The sequence below is a fragment of the Idiotropiscis lumnitzeri genome, chromosome 5, assembly GCF_059441095.1.
Source record: "Idiotropiscis lumnitzeri isolate Australia: NSW breed Sydney's pygmy pipehorse chromosome 5, RoL_Ilum_1.0, whole genome shotgun sequence".
In the NCBI taxonomy this organism is placed as follows: domain Eukaryota; kingdom Metazoa; phylum Chordata; class Actinopteri; order Syngnathiformes; family Syngnathidae; genus Idiotropiscis; species Idiotropiscis lumnitzeri.
Window position 1 is genome coordinate 26,911,225 of NC_142395.1, and position 23,122 is coordinate 26,934,346.

General features: G+C 40.5%; 1 protein-coding gene across 2 annotated transcripts in view; it reads left to right on the forward strand.

Annotated features, from left to right (window-relative positions):
• LOC148337511 (uncharacterized) overlaps nt 1–23,122 on the forward strand; it is a 42,140-nt gene that overhangs the window by 12,684 nt on the left and 6,334 nt on the right. For both annotated transcript variants that reach the window (XM_088296959.1, XM_088296958.1), the window contains exons 2-3: nt 2,196–2,236; nt 22,550–22,607. In XM_088296959.1, coding sequence (XP_088153085.1) covers nt 2,196–2,236; nt 22,550–22,607 — 99 coding nt within the window. The remainder of the gene's footprint in view (nt 1–2,195; nt 2,237–22,549; nt 22,608–23,122) is intronic.

A 23,122-nucleotide genomic window follows, 5' to 3' on the forward strand; every position in this document is an offset into this window, starting at 1 on the left:
AACAGAAGCAATGCACTAACACATGTAGATAGATCCCAGTCGTAAAATCTTTACAAAGAGTAACTAATATTAGTGCTGTACTGATGAGCTCAGAGGATTTCAGATGTCTCAGTGAGCACTGTATTAGTCTGCTTGTTTTATAGTGCCCACTGGTGGCCAAGGAGGGCAAACTAGAAAGAGCAGCAGAGCATTCAATTGATGCAGTGTGAAAAATGTTGATTTATTTTTTTTATTTTATCCAATGATGTCATTGCTGTGTGCGTTTTTGCAAAATACAATTGTTTTCCCCTCTTTTAAATACACATTACAAAATTATTTGGGGTTTGTTTTTGCTGGGAAGGCTAGAACGAATTAATGGCATTTCCATTCATTTCAATTGATAAAGATGATTTGAGATGATATTAGCCTTCTAATGATGTAATTAGACCCATCAAACATAAATCAAGCAAGGCAAGAATGCTGTGGTTTAAAAAGGAGATAGAAAGTAACCCATCCGATTAAAATGGCCTAGTGCCTTTGGAAGTTGGTTCTTACTCAGTAATGCACATTATGGCAGTTTCAGGGGCCTTTCAGGGGAATGTTATAGCTCCCCTTGGAATACTAAGACCACCCCCGTAACATCACAGTGATCTTCAACACTAACAACCCCCTGACATTGGCGGAGGTCTACACTCTCATAACACTAGTACTCACTAGTTTATTTTGTCTTTAATTCTCCAGATCTTGAAGACCATTGCAATGTAAGGTTTGCACTTCCCTCAACTGAAGATTAGAGACTAAAATTAAACTCTAATGTATTGCTCACCGAGGGAGTCTGGAATGTCGTCTGTAATTATTTCTTCACAAATGAAAGAAGAAAGGAAATTATTTTCAAGGTCATGTTTTCCAAGGTTTGGATCTCCATCTCAAAAAATGGTGATTAAGTTTTAATACACTTACCAGATGTATCTGCAATGGCCATAGCGGAATGTCTTTTAGCTGCAGCTTTAAACTTTTTGGTTTTGTGTATACATATAGTCATGTTAACAAACTCCAAGTTTCGGGCGCTGTGATACAAAACCAGATTGGAGGAGGAATGACAACTGTTGTCGATAGAGTGCATATATAAAGTCTAGACACCCTTATTCAAATTCTTTGTGACTTTTAATCTGTACTACTCAATGGAAGAAACAAATACATAATTCGGAAGATGTTAAAATAAACTGAAATGATGGGGTTGCAAAAGTCTGCACCCCTTTCAGAATTAACGATTCACATTCATATATGTTCCATGTGAGTCAGCACAGACTTGCCACAATACCTCCGTGAACTTCAGTTGTTTGAGTAGGTTGGAGTAGGGCTGTCTGTCTCGTGCACTTGGCAACAGTCGCGTTTTCTTCATTTTTCTGGACTATGGGGTAGAATGGATCAATGGAAGCCATCTTAAAAAAAAAAGACGACCAGGTAAACAAATTACGGCAAATGCATTTCGGAAGGAACTACTCAATGAGCAGGTGAAAAGCCAACTAGAACATCAGAACTTCATTTGGGGCTCATCCCATTTAACATGTACTTGAATGTGATTGGTTAATTCGGACCATAGTCCTGATCTCACTTGATTATTTTGACTTTTTTTTTTTTTTTTTTACAGAGCTGAACAGATTTTAGGTCACAATAATGATGGAAAATATATCTTGGTCTCATTTTTTATATAACAAAAACCTGGTATTTGTACACTGGTGTCTAGAATTTTTATATCCACCGTATATACTGCGAATGAGAGTCTAGAAAAAAAAAAAAAAACTTTTTTTTTTTTTTTTTGTGGGCCTTCTATATTTCAGGCATATTACCGCGGTTCCTTTCCTGCCCTGGAGTTGCAATATGACTTAATAACAAACAGCATGCTCCTCTCTGTTTGAGTGGAATGCAAAATAATAAACATATAATAATGATTAGAATCCAAATGATCATGGCTTTCAGTGATTTGATTTTATCCATCCATACGTAAGACGGTTGCAAGCCAAGTTCAGCTTTGAGGCAAATGTTTTTGATCTGAAAGATGGATGTTGGCATGAGGTTCGCGATTGGAATGTTAGGAAAGTGCAATGAGCAGTAAGACCTGTGGTTCACTGCTATTTTCTTTTCTTGCATGCAGTCAAGGATATGAGATTTAAGGCTGCTTGTCAACAATGATGCACTTCTCTCATGTTTTGCAGGCGTAGGACTGTGAGGGAAGCGCTCCTCGGCTTCACAGTTGGTAAGTGCTTCCGTAAAACTGTTTTTGTTCAGAAATACTTTTTTTTTTTTTGCACAAAGTTTCAGTTGTCTAATTTTTTTTCCACAAAAATATGGGTAAATAAACATATTGTTTCCGATATAGCCTAGAGTAATTCATACAGTTCATCACTTCTCTCGAGTTTGCCGACACGCTACCTCACGATGTGCAACGTGCTCGCATTGTTTTAATAACATTTTTGGAGGGAATCCAGTCTCCATTCTGAATAATTCATTTTGAAAGCCATCCCGTTCAAGTTAGATTTACTGTAAGTCTTCTTGTGATTCCAACACACACTCACAAACTAAAACGCATCTAGAGGTGGATACAGTAGTCAAATACTGTAGTCAAACTAAAAAAAAATATTAATAATCTTAATAATAAAATGCCGAATCTCACGTCGCAAAAATCGAACATTGGAATGTGCAACTTAATATATTGGCCAGTAATGTCAGTTTTAATTAAAACATTATTAAATCAAGTCGTAACAAACAATAATTTTCACAATAGGCTCAACACGCAGAAATTACATGGCTAGAAACTAAAAACCTGTTTTCTCAACTTTGAACTGGAGTTACTTGTAGGCTGAAATGTCGACATTTTTAGGCAGACACACAAGACGCATAAATAAATGCATGAAAGTAGCGTTCTTCTTAACACCTAAAAAAATTAATGATGACTCAAGTTAAAGTAGAAAATAATTTTTGTTGCATTAAAACTACTCTTGAAAATACATTTTATCCAAAAGGTTGCTGACATATAATGGAGTAAATGTAGTCAGTTGCACCCCTCCTCTTATTAACACCATGTTGTGGTTTACAGTGGTTTAGAACTAAAGTGAATCTTCCTGAGAGCTGTTTTGGAAATCACCCTCTTAAAATAATGACCAATGTCATATTTTGCCATGCTTCAAATTTCTCCTCAGGATGCTGGTCAATGCTGCTAAAATTGGCTACATCCTTAGTTAAAGAGATGATTCATTTATACCCCTAAAAATGAAATGATCAATTAATATAATATAATAAGGATTTGATTCAGTTTTTTTCATGTAAAAAAAAAAAGAGAAAAAAATGACTGGCCATTATTTTAGGGAGGTTATGATATATTTCCCCTTTGAGCTCCAGAATAACCTCTACAATGTATGTTTCTGTAGTGATGATAAATCCAATCATTAAAAAAAAATGTCTAAAAAATGTGAAACTCACACATGAACTCAAAATGGGACAAATGAGAGCAACAAAAAGGAAATAACTCATTTAAATATAATAAACCAAATTGTGTTGTACACTATTACTTAGTGGCACTAAATCCTCTCCAAATAGCTGTATGTGTCCTCTACCAGGTCAGTAATATTTCCATCCACCAGTAGGACGACGCAGAAACTGGGAGACGCTTGAAACTTAACCCAGCCGGGTAGCGTGAGCCAGGGACGACGAAAAAGCATTTCACATTTTCCTTTCCTCTCAACACAATTTCTGACATGTTACCAAACATATTTGAGAAATGTCTTCTCCAGCCACAACACAAATGACATTATTGACATATGACTTGACTTCATTAGCGTTGCACCGTCGTGCCAGACAACCTGTTATCACAGGTGTTCATCTTAACAGGAGCTGATGTATGTAAACGATATGTAAATGAGATGTAAACGGGCCACCCAGACTGACCTGTCGCCCCGGTGTCGATTTGTGACCAGCGGCTGACCCATCATCCTCTTCTAAATGACTTGACAATTGAGCAATGTATTGATCTGGTCGGGCTTCAGGCAAAAGGGTCAAGAGTGTGACACGCAGCCGACATCTGCGTTATGTCTGCAGGTAAAAATTGGCTTGAGCAGCCCTGGAAGACATTTTTAACGCAAACTGGATAACAATTGATAATAGTTTGCCTTTCTATACCACTGCAATGAATTTGAAATTCGAGGTTTGACTTTCAGCTATAGAGCGTTTATTAATATCTAAAATATCAATATCTACAGAAATGACAACTGTAAATATAACGTACAGTCTATGGTGAGTTCAACACGCAAAAGCTAACAAGCACCGCTTAAAATTTTTCTAACCGTACTTTTAACCGGGCTTTAAGGCTGGCTGCCAGGATGGCCGAGTGGTCTAAGGCGCCGCGTTCAGGACCCATTCTCCCCAGGAGGCCTGGGTTCGAATCTCGAATTTCCCCATTGTGGGACTAATAAAGGGAATATTATTATTATTATTATGAACCCATATATAAGCCGCGACGACTCTTTTTTTGGAGAAAAAAAAAATAATTAACAGAGTGTTAAAATAGTGCCTTTTAACACGGCAACAACACTGCTAATTAAAACAGAACAGACCCAAGAGGAAAAAAAATAAATATTTATTTAGCGTATTTTCTGAACTATAGAGTGCCCCCTAGTGGTGAAAGAAAAATCCGCAGAAAAGCCACATCCTTGTATTAGCCGCATGGTTCAAAATCGAGGAAAAAAGCTGCAGCTTATAGTCCGGAAAATACAGTATAGGAAAATATTTCTTTTATTTCCAACTAAATTTCCGTGTTGTTGAAAAACATGTTCCTTCAGTTGCGAGCTTTTATTTATAGAGTGCTTCAAATTAAGAGCAAATAGCTTCCACATGTGGCCACACAAAGCATATACGATTCAGGGGAATCCCTTTTCCAACCGCTAGTTCACCATACAGCACACTAAAACTTCCTCACGTCTCTCTCTCGCTCGCTCTTCCTCTCGCTGTGCTTCTTTTGGAGTGACCAGTGATAGAGCAACATCTGGAAGGAGCAGCAGTTTTCCGTCGGTGTGTTGTTTTTGGGGGGGGGAGATCGTAGCCCCTGATAATCCGTCTCCCTCCTCATTAAAGGAGCTGAATAAACACAGGCCTCTTCCAGTTGTTCCTATGAATTTCCTCAGCAGGCGTCAGGAGACCAAAGCAGGGGCTACCGGATCAAAGCCGCCGGCAGCCCCGACTTGCACCCAGGGTGAGATTGTGTTCCGGGGTTGGGCCCATTACCTTTCTCCCCGAGAGCCTCGGAGGCCACCGGGTCACGCAGGCAGCCGGCTCGCAGCCCTGAGATCAGCCGAGGAGGAGGAAGAAAGGGAAAGCAAAGCAGCAGGGAAGGAAACCAGAAGAAGGCAAATGACAAAATGTGATTAGGCGAGAGGAAAAAAGACCTGCGTACCGGATGTTAAGAAGGTTTTGCCTTACACAGCAATTACAATAATGTTTTTTATCCTCAGATTAAATGTCATATATAAATTCCTAGTACGGAAAATGCACATTAATTGAACAGCAATTATTCAAACAAACTTGTCTTGCGTGCATGCTGGGTGACGAAGTGTTGACTCCGTGAGGGAAAATTCGCACTTGCTTTCTTTTACACTCTACCGGTCTCTTTGAAGTTTAAGACATAACTAACTTTGAGGGGGGAAAATGATTTGCTCAGTGGTGGCAATGTCACAGCTTGGGCTTGCATGGCTTCTTCTGGGACGAGCTCATTAATCTTCATTGATGAGCAAAATGATAGCAGCGGAAAAATGGACTCAGAAGTCCACAAAAAAATGTTGTTTGCCTATAAAAAAAAAGTGTGTAGGCCATATCTAGAAACATAATGACTCAAAATATGCTGCGAAAACAACAAAGGAATTCATCATAATGAATGCTGGAGAAGGCAATATCCCCTGATTTAAACTCTATTGAACATGTTTTTTTTTTTTTTTACCCTGGTTAAGGAGAGACTGGAGTGTTCATATATATATATATATATATATATATATATATATATATATATATATTACATTTCCTGATATTTACATGAAAAGGAAGTTCAAGTTACCTCCGGGAAAGACTACTAAAGCCAAACGGTTTCCCTTAACCAAGTGCTATTCGTGCTTGAGAACTCAACTTGACCATTCACGCTTGCTGGGTCTCTGCCTGACAACCACAGAATGAGAATGGATCTCACACGCACACGCACACGCACACCCACTCTCACACATGAACAAACAAACATCCACCCCAAATATTAAATGTTCCTTGTAATTAACTTATCTGGCTTGCTGAATGATAACCGGGGATATGCTTGGAAATGACCATCGTGTTTGCGGGATTGTGAATGTCCACAGTGCGTGTGCGTGCGCGTGCGTATAAATGGCCCTGTGGTCGTCATCAGGCTCCCATCAGCCCCTCCATTAGTTACTGAGCTGTGGGTCTGTGCTGGAGCCCACCTGCCCTGAATACAGATTAGGAGAGGAGCGAATGAGCTGCAAACACAATGAAGACAAACACGCACACTCAGAACTGATCAAATTAATATATGATTTCATTTATTACACCCTCCTAAACAGAATAATTGCGTTGTGTACACCTAAGTGATTGAGATGCCACGTCAGAGCCGCAAAATAATCCTCGATTTTAAAATATTTCCTCCGGTTGTGAAAAGCACACAGACGTGCGAGGACTTCATCCGGCGGCTGGCGGCACATCATAGCTTACACACTTTGCAATAACGTCACACGCCGCACGGTACACACACTGGCGGCCCCGCACAAAAGCAAACACGCTCGCCTACTTCGCTCGTCCCTCTCGGAGCCTCGGACCCACACACTCGTGACGAGAAATCTGCAGGCAGTCATTACAGCGAGTCGAGCAAACACACCGCCGCCATGCTCGCTCACAATGTTTTCGTACGGCCGACTGTTGTGTTGATGCTTGCGTGCGCTGACAAGCAAACTGACACAAGGAGAAAATGCATCCATTGAATAGAACGGTGGCTATCTTTAATAGGACTGAACGAATTTAAAAAAATTGCTACGTTTTCCCTACTCAATATTACAATTGTGATTTAAATATGCAATTATTTTTTTTTATCACGATCTTCTTTGCATGCTTTTTTTTTTAACAAAAATTTGTCTATCAGATTTGTTATCCATAAATGTATCAATTGTAAAGGTTAGGCTTATGCTCAAATAATGTACCAGTGCAAAACAGTACAGTTTATTTATCAACTTCAGTTTGAGCTCTGAACTAACAAAATACTTTGTCTGGCAGTCTTTTAAGAATTCAGTACGACAACTTCACAAAATTCTTGCCAACAAGTGTGGCGTGAACTTAAGCCATAAATCAGATGATAGCAGCGTAAACAAAACAAATCTGTGGCTTGTATCAGCTGATAAAGAACAAGATGTAAACATGTGGTCTGCAATTGTTAAGCTCACAACATATAATGTACAAATACATGAAAAATAAATCCTACCACCGGGCATTATTATTATTATTATTAATTGATTATTTTTATAAATTGCGTCAACACCACTGCTGCATGGAATGTGGCAAAGTGAAGAAATGCATCATTAAGCAAGAACGCGAGTTTTACTCTTATTTGCCACATCCAATATGGCGGCTGCACTGCTATATTGCTTCAAATGGACAACACAGTTCAATGGGTGTCTGGGGTGGAAATAAAAAGTAAAAGAAAAAAACGAAAAGAAAATCTTCATTTTTAGGTATCATACATCATGCGTGAATATTGGCCTTGAACTTTGATTTTGGAAGACAAAGCAAAATTGCACAATCGTTCCGCACTACGACGTCAGAGTGTCCCTCCGATAGCGCAATGAGGCCCATGGGAGACTTGGGTCAACGGGCCTCCTTCCAGTCGCCCTCAACAAAACATTACTTTGCCATTTTAAGTCACCTAGCTTCTATTTCCTCCAATAAAATCTAATGAGCGTTTCTGTCGGAAATCACGGCCGCTCTTGAGTGCTCGAGTCGAGGCCTGGCTCAATGGCCTGTAATTGCGGTCCGCAAGTCCCCTTTTAGTGTATTTATTTATTTTTTTTTTTTTGCAATGTTTTGGATTTGATCCCCCACCACCACCACCAATGGCAACAGAGCTCCAAGTCCTCTTGGTCCTGTGTGCTTTGGGGCTGATTGCCTGCGGCGCTTGCCCCACACTCAGTAATCAGACAGAAGCAAGAGAGGGGACAAAACAGCAACTCAAGGACCTTTTATAATTGGGAGGGATTTGGAGGGCAGTTGGACTTTACATTTGGTGTCGGAAATGGTTGCGGTCACGTTTGGGTTGAGGACGGGGGGAGGGGGGGAGTGGGGGTGCGACATTGGTGGCAAAAGCCTCCATTTAAATCAAGTCATCCATCATAATGCATCTGTGAGTAGTCGGCATGTATGTTCTTGCAACAATGAAAATCAACACAAGTGGCTCACATATTGTAAGAAAAAAAGGACATGATTTCGAAGCATATAGTGGGTGTAGTCACTCGCAAAGACTGCAGTTAGTGTTTTAAAGCTTTTTTTTTTGTCAATGTCTTTTCTAGCTACTATTCTTGCGTAATTTGTGGCATTATTTGAGCTCCCAACGAAAGGGGGGAATAATGTGTAAAAGTGATTGAAGTTGTTTTTATCGTCATGTTCCACCTCGATCGAAATTAGAAATACTGCTCGTCTGCAATGACGTATTTCTTAGTTTTTTTGTTTTCTTTCATGTCGCCTGGATAAAAACTCAATCAACTATTCAAAGTGATACGTAGCTAACCTCTTAATACGATGCAGCACCAATAAAATCCAACCTCATTAATAAACAATGTTAGATTAATACCTAAAATGTATCGTTATTATCTTCGTAGAGTCCCAATTATTGATACAGTTCGAGATTTTTGCAGGTGTACGCTACCTAATGTTTAACCAGCGAGCCAAATTAACTGCTTTGCAGATCGAACCCGCCACTAATTGATTTTCTGTTTAAATTCAAACCGTGCTGTTATCTTTAATATTTGCCAATGACACCCTTGGGGGGGGCTAATACATTGTCTTGTTTTGAAATCGCATGGGGAGAACTGCGGCACTTGTTGCTTCCTTACTGAAGAGAGTAAAAAAAAAATAGAAATCTCTTCATAAAGTAAGAACAGAAATAATTGTTGCATGTCGTATAGCATATATAAAGTCTGCACACCCCTGTTAAAATTCCATTTTTTTCGTATGGTTGAGTGCGCTCCGCTGCAGCTTCTGAACACAGCTGTTTGCGATTTGCTTATTCGACTTGATTCTGACTAACTGAACAGCACATTTGAATAACATTATGAGTTTTCCAACAGATTTTTATTTATTTTTTGCTGAATATTTTTGGAAAGGCCGCAAAGCACTGAAACCGCAAAACGTGTCGATGTTAATTGAAGTCTAGAAAGATCATTTTTTTTAATAATAACAATTAGACCATTTATGTTCAGTTTAACCCAGAAAGAATTATTTTTAGATAAATATAAGTTAAAATAGGCTGTCTTTATTTTATTTATGTATTTTTATTGTGCTCACCTTGCGAAAATTTACTTGTGAATGTCAGTATCTTAAGTATTAAATTTTATTATTTGCAAGGGCTGTCATGCTTTTCCACTGAGATAAAAAATGTGGTTAAAAAAACAAAATGGAGAAAGTAGCGTCTAGCTTTTGCTCCAAAATGTCAATTCTCCACCTCATGGGGCTTCATGTCGGAATGAAATGTATTGCGTTTCTTTACCGAGAATTAATGGAAGATATAAAAAAAAAATGTTTCGTGAGCATTGTATGAATATATTTTGCCAAAAATAAAAACTCACTAATATTACAATGCTTGTGAAGACTTAAGAATCGTCATCATCAATCAAAAACAAATGAAATTACCTTCAAACAAATCCAAGTTGGGATGTTGATAAATGAAGCGACCCCCCGTATGTTCCATTTGTGCGTTGCTGTTTTTGTGCTTCAGAGCATAACTGTAATGTTTGCGTGCACACTTTCTTAATTGCATTAAGAGGATGACGCACTTTCTTATTCTGTTTAAGCTCACTTTAATTGCCTGTGAACGGTGCACTGGGGAAGCGGGGACTGAAGGCACAATGTGGACATGCAATTAGCTATCTTTCCTAAGCTGCTTTCGTGTGGAGGGGGGGCGCCAATGCGAGCGAGGGCTCCAATTCATGGAGGAATTTGACACACGAGGCAACAAATGCCATTTTGTGGTGGCATCTTGATGGACTGACATTTTATTCATTAAAGAGTCATACATTGGAGGAAGGCAAGACAGAGAGAAGTGGTCAAAGGGAGCTAGTGGCTGTGATAAAAAGCCGTAGATGGCGGCGAGATAGAGGTGAAGGCGCAAATAAGAAATGAAGACGAGAGGCGGCGAGCTAAGAGTGATTGAGGGAGATCACGGACGAGACGCATGTGTGAGCCCCGGCAAAATGTCACTTTAGATGTGAACGAGTGCCGCTGCCGATGACAATACGTCTCCAGGAAGTATCCGGCATGCGCTGGATGTGGGAATTGCACCCATTTTACATATTTCACCTAAAGTGACATATCAAGTGGAACACGTGGGATGCTGCCAGCTGCGAGACCCTTGGAAAAATAACGCCGGTGCTCCTTCACTCGGTCCTTAAAATGGAGCATTTTATCGTTTTCCCACATCGACGTTTTTATATTCCGTCCCTGATTATAATGTTGTGTCTGCAGTCCATAAAACGGTTATACTTTATAAATATTCATTTTTTTTATTACATATTTTCGACGTGTCCGATGTGGAATGACGATGATCACATACTGTAAGTAGCTCTTAAAACATGCTATTAGTTTATGATCTTTTATCCAGATTGAAGAAGGCTGTGCAAGCATGTTTCATGTTTATAAATTTCTAAGTGGAAGGCATTAAGCAGCTGACGTCATGCATTAGCTTAATGGCATTGTTGCGTATAGCCTTAGCTTTTAATAGCACACAATGCAATAGGTACGGCACGGTGAACTACTAGTGCGGCACTTGCCCCTCCTTCTCTGTGTCGCGTTCCTCATTTTTCTTTGCTCATCCCCCTTTTTCATTTTCCTTACACCCCCCCCCCCCCCAAAAATACCCCTTCCCCCATCTTGGACCACCTCTCCCTGGCCCTGCTGTCTCTCCTCTTCTCCCCCTCCCTCTCTTTTTTTTTTTTTTTTTTCATTTAATAGTGGACCTCAGAGTGGTTGCCATGTCGACCAGCCGGCATATTACTATGGCAACGGGTCTGAGCGAGACAAGGCTGCTGATTAGGGAGAGATGTCTAGTGTAGCCTGGCCAGTGGAAGGAGGGGAGGGGGGGACAAAAAGTGAGTATGGTGTTGCGGTGCTGGAGGGGGATTGAATATTATAGAGCTGCATATTGTGTTGAGTGTATGTGTGCGTGTATGGTTGCATGCTTGCAGCTAAAGAAGAATGGTCCGTCCGGAGCAACGACAGCTTATAGGACTTTCTTTGTTTTTAAATGACAAAGATTGTATAATTATTATTTGTTTTAATTTGTATTTTATTCTAGCAATAAATGTTAATTGTTACGATGGTGCCAGGTGGTACGACTGACCCAGCATCGCACAGTTCTTCAAATGAGGCCTGAATTCATTGACTGTCACTCCAAGTTGAAGGTGACGGTCAAACGCAAGAGCAAACCAAGTGAATTACAATTTGCGTATGTAAAACAGAAACTTTACTTTGCTTTTCGTTAGCATGAAAACACACAATGCAAAACACCATAGATGGCTAATGATGCACATTGATCGTTTTATTAATATAAGCAATCAACTAAAAAAAAAAAAGTTTCCCGGAGAGCCATCTCAATGCTGCTCGCACACAACTAACAGAACTGCAATATGATATTACGATAACATATATAAAATAATAGTGTTTTATTTATTTAATTTCCATTTATTTTTTATTAAATTATTTAAGCTTTAAATGAATTTAATTTATATATTTAATTAAATAATTTGTTTTATTGCACTGGAGCAGGGAGCTCTCCAGTCTCGAGTACAATTCTGATTCTAAGCAAAAAAGTATTTAAATACAAACGGTGCTTCGTGTTGACATGACAAATAACAATACTCAGTATCGTATAGTATTTTTTTTTATTTTATCTTATGCAAAAATAACACATTTCGCTGTTTACAGAGGCACTGACTGTAGTGCTGAAAGTCTTCTTCGTTTGTCTTCAGGATTGCATTTTACTGCCCCTCGGTGGTCAAGTCTTGCACACCAGAAACTGTCACAATAAATGAATCATAATGCAACAGACTGTTACAATCTTTTGCATTTGATTCCATTATGCTATTAACATACTTTAAGTTTTATTAAATAAATCTGATTACTGCTTTGCCCATTAAAAACCTTACAAGCATTTTTTGTTGGTTTTCTTAAAAAGTCTACCACAGATTCATGACATTTCCTTTCATTTCAATAAGAAAAGATGATTGAGATTTTGCTGCTTTTGACCAGATCACTGGTATAGCATTCTGACATCTGAGGGACAAAGTAGGATTTTTTTTTTTTTAATTGCACCCTCCTACAGAAGCACTAATGAACATGGCTTAGGATGCCACAGACCTCCCAGATCCATCAGAGAAACTAATTACAAAGATCAAATTAAAGAGAGAGAGAGAGAGAGAAGTGGGGGGGATGGAGTCAGAGGGGGGAGATTGGAGTCTTCTCCCCTCACCAATGGCCCAGTCAAGCCATCAGCTCATTGAAGTTCATAATTATATCTTATTTATTATTCATCCTTGAGCTAAATAAGTGTGATATTTCAATAACAATAATGAGTGCAGATAAAAAGGCAGCACAAACTACAGACTTACTAATTGAGGCGCTTTGGAGATTAAATGGCTGGAAAAGTGTTGTTATTTACTTATTCATAACATCCAACGGAAGCGCGTAGCAATGCGCTCAGCAAATTAGGTTTTCCTTCCGAGAGCTCCCTGGTGGACATAATCCTCAGCAAAATCCGGATGCCATCTTTCCCTTTATCAAGTTTTTTTTGACTGAGTCTCCGGCACCGGGCAGCCATTTAATAACTTGCATTTTTTTTTTTTTTTTTTTTTTTTTTATTGTGACAAGGTCTCATTAGCCCGAGAACATAGTGTCATATCTTTGAGGGATTAGTGAGAAAAATACAAGACCAAAATTTGCCAAAATCATGGGTTGGTTTCATCAGGAACACTTCTGGCTAGAAAATGTGCTTTTTTGTGAAGAGGAATAGTGACTTTCATGTGATATTTCTTGCTTTGTCACAACTCAAAGTATAAAACAAAAACAAAACTGAGAGCTTTCAATGGCAAAAATTTGGGCATTGTCAGAAATCTGCACTTTATGTGACGACATTCATTATCGCATTGCAAAAAAAAAAAAAAAAATCATGATATCTTAAGACCTTTTCTCAGTCCTGTATCTTGGGAAATATTAGCAGCTGATATATTACACTGCAACAGTAATCACAACAAAAAAAAATGCCGCAAGGCTGCGTGTGTAGCATGAGTAATGCTTCAATTTAAGTTTCGTCTTGCAAGGTACGAAACATTTTTTTTTCACAATGGTTCATCATTTTGTCCCATGGGTGGATCTGTACGACAGTCGCCATGACAACTTATTGTGACAACGCTTCTCAGGAAATGACGTACTGTATCCAAAGTATTGATTAGTTGAATGATGCGCAGTAATTCTAACGTCAGCATCATAGCATCGCTCGGTGTGTGTTGTCGTAAAACATGCACATGGCTCGGTTGAAATTCTGATGTAAAAAAAATAAATTTACACGCCACTGTTCGAATTCCATTTTTGTGAAAACAAGATACCAAGACAAACCAAAAAAACTATATTAACAATATTGTGACCTATGACCTTTATGACTCAGTTGATGGGAAAAAAATTAAATTCACACGACTGAAGTAGAGTGATTGCTTAAGTGTTATAACTGGGATGTGTCTGTGCCCAGAATGAACCAATCACAATCAAACTTGTGTCAAATGGTAGCCAGGGCACTCCAAACGCGATTTAAAGTGCCTCTGGTGAACCCTGAAAAAAAGTTTAGCTGTCCTAGTTTGCTTTTCCTGATATTTTTCTCTTTGTTCCTTTCCGGCCGAAGCCTGAAGGTTTTGTACCAATACTGGCGACCTGTTTGCAATTCTTTCCACCTTATTTAAGGCCGCTCTTCCGGCTACCCTCAAGCATCATGATTTGTACAGTTTACAGGTCACATTAATTGTGGAAAAAGTTTTATTTTTAAATCATGCAATTTTTTAAACACAAAAATCAAGCATTTGAGCAGGGGTGTGTAGACTTTTTCTATCCACTTGATGTTAATATGGCGATCATCAGCCAAATCTCTCTACCTTGCCTTCCCCTAAGATGAACTCTTAAGGCACCTCATTATAAGACTGCCAGCTCTTGGCCTCACTGGCTGTGGCGGAGGTGAAGAATATCACATCATCATAAAGTGGAGATGGCGTTACACTCGTCACAAATTATAGATGAATTTTAGTGTGTGGTGGCAGGCCTGGCAGGCGAGTGCTTCACTTAAGTGACTCTCAGGGTCCGCAATGCCCCGTCAGCCTTCAAATGGAAGAACATTGAGCGTGGACATGCAATGCTAAAGATGTATTGTATATGGAACAAAAAAAAAAAAAAGAGATTTTGTTTCCTAGACTACAGCAGCGAGACCTCGTGCAGCTTCGTAGCAAGGCTGGTCCAGGTTCATGTACGGTAATCAGTCCTGCATGGTTCTGGTCGGCTTCTATTGATATTTTTGCTACATCACAAAGTAAATGCGATCTCCAAACGCAATTATTTGAATTATTATACATGTAAAATGAAAAGGCAGCATGTGGACTACTGGTTAGAACAGGCGTAGGCAAACTACGGCCCGGGGGCCACATGCGGCCCGCTAAACGCTTTAATCCGGCTCGCCGAACTTGAAGAAAATTAAATAAATAAACCTTGTTAATGTTTTATTTTCTAAATACTGTGTTTTTCAAAGACAGATATATTGTAATGCTTTTTTTCCACTTTCATTTAATTATTTTTTTTTTCTCCGATCAGATGAGGTTACCAAAACACTCCATCCATCTGCTCCTGGTCTGGCCCCTCTGTCAAATTTTAGGACCCATTGTGGCCAGCCAATCAAAAAGTTTGCCCACCCCTGGGTTAGAACGTAGGCCTCACAGTGCAGGGGTCGTGGGTTCGACTCCGGCTTCCTGTGTGGAGTTTGCATGTTCTCCCCGTACCTGCGTGGGTTTCCTCCGGGTACTCCGGTTTGCTCCCACTTTCCAAAATCATGCATGTCAGGTTGATTGGACTAAGTTGTCCCGAGGTATGAGTGTGAGCACAGATGTTTGTTCGTCTTTGTGTGCCCTGCGATTGGCTGGCGACCAGTTCAGGGTGTTGCCCGACGACAGCTGGGATCGGCACCAGCACCCCTGCGACCCTTGTGGGGAGAATCCATTCAGATAAATGAGGGATGGATGTATAATACACAATATAATTAATTCACCTTCAGTTGATCTTAAGACACTTAACTTGGAAAGCATTTGCACTAAAAAATATATTTTATTTTCCCATTTTCCAAGCGGCTGTCATAACTGTCAGCGAATAATTTTGCCTACAAACAAGTTTTACAGGATTTATCATGAAAATCATCCTTATTTTATCCCCCATACGGGATGTTCATTGAGTTTTCCTGGGCTGAACATGTCGTCTGTGCATATGGCATACTTTAAACAATGAGTGTAACGCTGTCATGTGTCTTATTGCGCTACACTGTGATGTTCCCATCGGTGCCTTTGTCCTTGAGTCTCAAAGGATCCTTGCTAATATACTTATATTAGGCCAATCAAGCGGCTGCAGACAGTCTAATTGAATAGTCAATACCTGGAAGAATAGTAAGCAATGTTTAGAGACGTCTATATTTGTGTAAATGGACTTTTTCCTCGCCTCTGCTCTCAAGAATGTTTCATCTACCACAATCTAAGTTGTGCTGCATTCTTGATAATAATTATGTTGACTTCATGCATAGATATGTTCGGGAGCGTGGTGACCTTGGAGCCAGTAACCTTTTGGACGTCGTGGCTTTGTGTCCCCTCTGCTGTTTGTTTGCGTTTTATTATATTTATTACACCAGTTTTATTTTGAAACCATCAAACGCAGACGAGTTGGAAAAGGAGGTTAAAAGATGTAACCGCTGAAATAGGACATGACAGACAGAGCTATTGATTTTATTGATTGATTCCACTTGGATGCTTGCAGTTTTGGTCTAAGCTCATAAAGACTCATGGAATTTGTCAGTAAGTCCCCACGGAGAACTGTGCGGTGGTATGGAAATGGCAAATAAATGTCTTAAGAGAGCGAGGGCATCTTTGGTCTGCGTAGAAAGCCGCATTTTTATTTTTTTTTATTTTTTTTTTTTATCTTTATTTTTTTTTTTTTAGAATTGGCAAATATGTAATTTTGTACTTTGCCTTCTGTATTATGAATCAGTTGAAACTAAATGTATTGGAACAAACCTTGTTATTCTGGTGGATGTGCAGACTCCGCACGGTGGAAGGCTGGTTAGGACTATGGCCCTCACAGTTGAGAGGTTCTCGGTTCGATTCCGGCTCCAGCATTCCTGTGCGGAGTTTGTGTGTTCTCCCTGTGCCTGCGTGGGTTTTCTCCGGGTATTCCGGTTTCCTCCCACATTCCATAAACAGTTATTCAGACATACACTCTTGAATGCGCACCGATGCAATGACTTGATCCGAACAGCATGCTGCGCATCTCGTCTTGCACGGTGCATCAAGTGATTATTTTTGTTTGTTTTGTCCCAACAATTTGACACTCGCCAATAAGCCGGGAGAGGGAAATCTACCGTTTTTTTTGTCTTAACGGTCGCCTGCGCTTCTTCTCTAAGTGCTCTTGCTCTTAATGCAAATGCTCCACTTGGTTGGACACGCATGGCCATTTTTCGGGGGATAACAACCAAAATGCACGACCAAACACTATTGCTCAGCCAACACACTCGCACAAACGTGCACACTGACCAGCTCACACCCCCTCGGGGCTGTGGGACAGCGTTTGAGCGATGTCTCCCCAGGGGGCTGATATTTTATAGTTTGTGTCCATCAGTGGCATAGCCCGGGGCGCCAGGGTTGACAGTAAGTGCTCTCAACACCGGCGACACTGATTCATCTGCGCTATGACACAGATGAGAAAGAGTGGGGGAGGGGTGGTCGGGGCGGGGTGCATGCGCGTGTTCTGTTTACCATCACGACATGGTGAAGTGAACTCCAAACTGCCTTCTGTTCATTGGCGGCTTCATGACAGCCAAGAAAAGTCCTCCCGTCTTGCATGTCGTTTCGACGTTTCACCCGCTACCTGCTCGAATGAACCACTTCTGCATATACGTGGTGAGGTTTCCCGTGAATCCCTTACTACATCTGCATACTAAGCAATCAATCTGTCACCTCTTCCTGACAATCCTATTTTTTTTTTTCGCTTTTTTTAGCCATATGAAGCTTGTCTTCAATTTTCCTTGTCAGCAAAAGGTAATACGCTATATTGTGATTCGTTCCTAAAACTTGGTGACGAGGTGTCTGATAAGTCACGAGCACCACATAACCATCCCCCCACCCATACCGAAGCATCACCCTCAATATCGAAAAAAAAAAATAATAAAGGCAGCACACCCAACCCCCATCCAATCTCCAACCAACGGCACCCCCGCACCCCCGCACCCCAGCTCCTCCTTTCCAGACCGAGCCCGGCGTAGCCGAAGCCGAGGCGGGCTGTTAAATTAGATAAGGAGGGCTGTAGCACAGCGCCTCTGATTAATAAAAGATGCATTGCTCCCTGGGGATGGCCCCTCCGAGGGCCCGGCAGAATCCAGCCTCAGACAATGAAGCCGGCTCTCCCCACAATGAACAGGAAATGGAGAAAATGAACCAATCATGGAAATATAACATTTAAAACAGTACTAGCCTGTGACCCGCCATAACATTACACATGCGCCATCATAGATAATAACGTGTGCTAAAGGTGCAGAAAGAGAAGAAAAATGTTAATATATTCACTTATTTTGGAAGCGTAGCCCACTGTTGACACGTGTTGGATAGAACTAGCGAGTTCCCTGCTGTTTGAGGACAGGAAGACATTTGCATGTCTGTTAGCTACTTCAAATTCATGGTCAGTTTCTTTCCATGCCTCGACGGTCCGCATTAACATTCGGAATATATATTCAACATTTATTTTCCTGATCACACACATTTTTAGCGGTAAATAATCACCCTTTCACTCATACTATTTTTCAATACAAGAGCGGTAATAGATAATTCAGACCTTACGTTGATATTAATGCTGAGTTTTGGCAGAGAGATATGAACGTTACATTTATTAACACAGTTGTGGCTTTCGGTGGCGTAGAAATGCAGCGCGTCATTTTGAAAGGCGCTTCTTCATATTTACTTTATTTATTTTTTCATTTATTTATTCAGCAACATGTGGTGAGAGGGACAGTATATTAGAGATTCTTATATGTCAGTACTATGTCAGCCCCCCCCAACCACTTAGTCATTTTTACACACCCCTGGGTTATAAAGACCCCAGAGAGATTTCTTTGAAGGAGAAAACTTTGTAGTATGGGTTGGAAATGTATCTTTTGCAACATGAATCCTGAAACTATTCTGACACAAATACACTTGTTCAAAATGCCAGCAATGAGCCCGTTGCCCGTGGGGACCAATAAAATGAACGTGAAATTAAAATCACCTACTTTGATTACATTTCAAAACTTGTGCTTATGCTTTAAAGCAGTGCTCACGTCATTTTATTCTACAAATGCATTCAGAGAAACCTGCTTGCCCAACAAATGGTTCACCGGTTCACAATATGAACGATACAGTTGTCGTGAATAATCAAGATCGCTTTACATGTATGTGCATGAATGCAGTCACATGACTTAAGGAGGAATATTTCTCTTTTGTACGTGCTGGGCCTTTGTAGCGAACGCCAAGGCGTATTATCTTGAAATAACCTGCACCTGCTTCTGCCTGTGAACAATAGCAAGACGCTTCTAATTTTCTGCAAGATAATGCTTGTCATATTGAGATGGAAAAAGGGTCAAAGTTTAGCCTGTAAGATTCTGATTGGTTTTGAGCATCACGCGGCCCTTCCCTGAGATAAAACGGACAGCTATATTTCATTTACGGCGCCGTTCATCTCGACTGCACGGCGATTTTAGTACAGTGAGGAGTTGAGCCGTCGCGCAATGATTAGAAAGCATCTAACAGTCAGCACTCGACACAGAAAACGTCGCTGATAAAATCTTGCAGTATTATTATTATTTTTTTTTATTAGAACTTAACAGTACCATGTCACATGCAGGTGACACACACCTGAACGCATTCAAATAATAAAAAAAAAAAAACGGTGTTATATCCGTTTTAGTCACTCAGACCTCAATGGCGCGTTCCATATTGTTTTTATTTCACCGATCACCACACTGCCTATGTGTGTATCTGTTGTTTTTATTCATTAATTCTTTTATTTATTTGGTTGCGTGTCTGCTTGTGCTGCGCCTGCATGCGATCTGGAAATTATGTTCTCGATGCCGATTGGCTGTCGACGAAGGATGGACTGGGCCCATGGGGGTCAGCTTGAAATACTGACGGGAACTTAGTGACGTACTGACGATGCCCACCTCTGCGTTTGACTCTAGTCACAGCTATCGTAACATTCGCTCCAGGAAAATGTAGTTCAAGTTCAAGTCGCCCAGACTATTCCTGCTCTGAGTTAAATTTTCTCTCAAAAACTTGTATGTCAAATCGTCTTTCCCAATTGAAATGAATGGAAATGTCATTATTCTGTTCCAGCTGTATGTTTTAAATCACAAAAATAGCACTGTACAATATTTTATTGAATAAAAACGTACATTAAAGATGTAATCAAAATGAATGTAAAGGAAGAATTGCTGTTTTTGTCCCACTTGAATTCAATTATGATGCTCTAGTTTGCACACCTTGGTCACCTGGGGGCAGTATAATACAGACATACAGATAAACACACACTCGTCATTTCTCAGTCGGCTGCACCTTTTCCGTTGTATCGGTTGTACCCCAAAAAAAACGGGTTCCTCCTTATGTGGTCGCTTTTCCGGTTACATTTTTACTGTCCCTTTGGACCTCTTCCAAACTGGTTCTAAAGCACAGGCCGAGGAGGGCCGTGAAGCCACTGTCATCGGGTTGGCTAACAGATGTGGGCATTTTCCTTACGCGACGAAGCAAGGAACTCCACTGCAAACGCCCAATTCCTGGTTTTAAGTCAGCGAAACAGACGGCCACTGCCAAGTCATAAAAATGCAGTATAAATAGTACAGATGTATTGTATTTTATAACAATACATTCTAAAAACAGTTGGGTTATGAATAACTATTTTATAAAATTTTATTCACACTTGCCTCTTTAGGGTACCATAAAGACCAAAATGGGGATCTCGTGAAAGACGGGACTCATCGCTCATTCACTTGAATGTTGACCACAAGTTTTTTTTTTTTTTTATAATTTTATCTGAAATTGTAAAAATGTAAAGTACTGTTGTGAAACTCAATATTCTGGATGTGTATTGTGTATACTGCATTTTCATGTCTTGGCGTGCCTCTCTTGCTTAAACTTGGAAATATATTTTCCGTTCGTGTGAAAGCCACTGTGCATTTAATGAGCTGGAATTTGCCATGTCACCACATTGACGATTCATATTTTGAATCGCTGCAAGACCAGCGGTTTAAAATCCCTGAACCCTGAACAGTGAGTTTTTGTCTGTTTGTTGCGCCCCCAATTGTTTGGTGCCTGTTGGAATGGAAAAAGCAACAAAAGCCAGTTTGGGTCAGAACGTGGCCGGGCTGTTCTGGAACCTGAAATGAAAATGCAACTTAATATTTGTCATTCTAGTACTTTTCAGTACATCATTGAATAAATAACTTGCTTCATTTTTATGTGTAGTTTGGCAATGACTTCACCTGGGAGTGGCAATAATCATCTTGAATTGTTTGAATTGTGGATTTTTCACAAATGCAAAATTTCAAATTACAAATAACACATTTCTTAGCCAACGCAGGAAGCCCAAACACGCAAAACAAATTGTACAGTAAATTGCCGAAAGCATCGGACACAAAGACCGAGCTGATGCGACTCCAATCACAAAATGCTTCTGTCTTAATAAAGGATGCACTGACATGGATAACAAATCTATGACGTAAAAATATTTTTATATTAGTGGAAATCCCCCAAAGCATTGCATACCAACAACATGAGATCATTTATCATTTTCTTTGTCTTTCTTTTTTTTTTTTGCTTAGAAGCTTGTGAATAATCTATTTGACCTGGTTTCCTTCTTTACCCCCCCCCCCCCGTTCCCTTGATGGCACCCCAAGGGCCATATGCATCTCGCATTATGCACTCACCCAAACAGCCTCCTCCGAAGAGCAGTCCAGCTTGTGGGAGTGGCTTCCGGCTGCCCTTTGAGGTCATTCCGGTGGTCATGTGACTGGCCACCGGAACCCCCCCTGGGCCAAATGACAAACGGAGCTGGCAGGACAGGGAGGGCGTCTGGGGTGTTTTTTTCACAAAGCATTCTATAAAAGTGTAACTGGGCTGTATTTGCCCTTTCCTCTTGCTCTGTGTTCAGCCAACAGGCCCCTGAAGATCTCTTAAAAAAAAAAAAAAAATTGTGATGCCGTAGCGCTCATGTAATCCTTCTCTCTCGGCTGCCCCCCCCTCATTTAAACTGCCTTGCATTCCCTCACAGTCTGCCACGAAAGGTGATGCAGTGATGGGGGGGGGGGGGGTTATTTGTGCCCCCAGCTAATCAGCGCACATTAGAGCATGACTAAATAAATCTTAAGTGCTGCTAATTGCGTACCAGTGAAAACAATAACAGAGCACTTGCCCAGAGGCTCTGGAGTAGTGAGGGGCTGGGGCACTGGGGACTCTGGGTGAGGGGGCGGCGGGGGACTGGCACGAAGCCAATGGAAGACACCAGCACCATCACTCACCCCCACTGCCTCCATGTTTAACTCACACACCACTTGGCACTGTCACTACACACACACCAGATGCCCCACAGCCACCATATGCGGCCCATATTGCCGGCAGAGCTCATCCGCCAAGAATTAGCTTTACATGACAACTCCAGACGAGCCTTGTCCACTTTTAGGAGCCCATCTTACATCACTGCATTAATAAACATGAATTAGTAATGACACAATTAGATGGCCTTGTTCCGACATTTACTCTTTGCATTAATGGGATCCTCTGGATTGGCGCACCATAAGACACCAGACCTTTTAGATGTTAAGATGGCGAGAGTTGAAAGGAAACGAGGGGTCAGCCGTGAGCGGATATTCTAACGAGGAACATCAGACAAGATGTCTCCGCATGGAAAATATACCAATCCGGTCTGTTACCTTCTCACACGCCACGTTTGTTTCTCCTCGTAGGTTTGGCCTTCTGTGGGGTTTGTCGTTTGAATAGCCTGCAACCTACGGTGATCAAAAGGTACGTGCCACTTAGTCGCAGACTCATGCAAGCATTTAGGATAAAAAGTCGTATGAAAAGTAAAAGCCTCGTATTATCTCCAAAAAGGAAATGTTGTCATTAAAATGTGGATCAATTCTGCATGAACTCTTAAAAGAAGAGTTTGCAGTTTTCCACCTGTTCTCTCAACACTCCAGCTGTGTTAATATAACACTAAATGTTATCGTCTGAAGTTGTTTTTTTTTTTTTTTTAGAGAGAGACTGCAGGGGTGTGTGTGATTGACACCATTCAAGTCATGCCTTCTGTCTCATTAGATTAGGCCTCTATGCCACAGATAATTAGATAAAATAATTTAACAGTCTGATTGGTTGTTATTCCTCGGGCGCTGTGGTCTTTTATGAAGTTAGAGGCAAAAGATGGGACCAGAAACATTTTTTTGTGTACGACTGTCAAGTCATAATGATTATTTGAAAAAGTATGACTAAAGATGATTTTAATAAACATTTTTGACTTGGCCTTTAAAAATAAAGTCTCG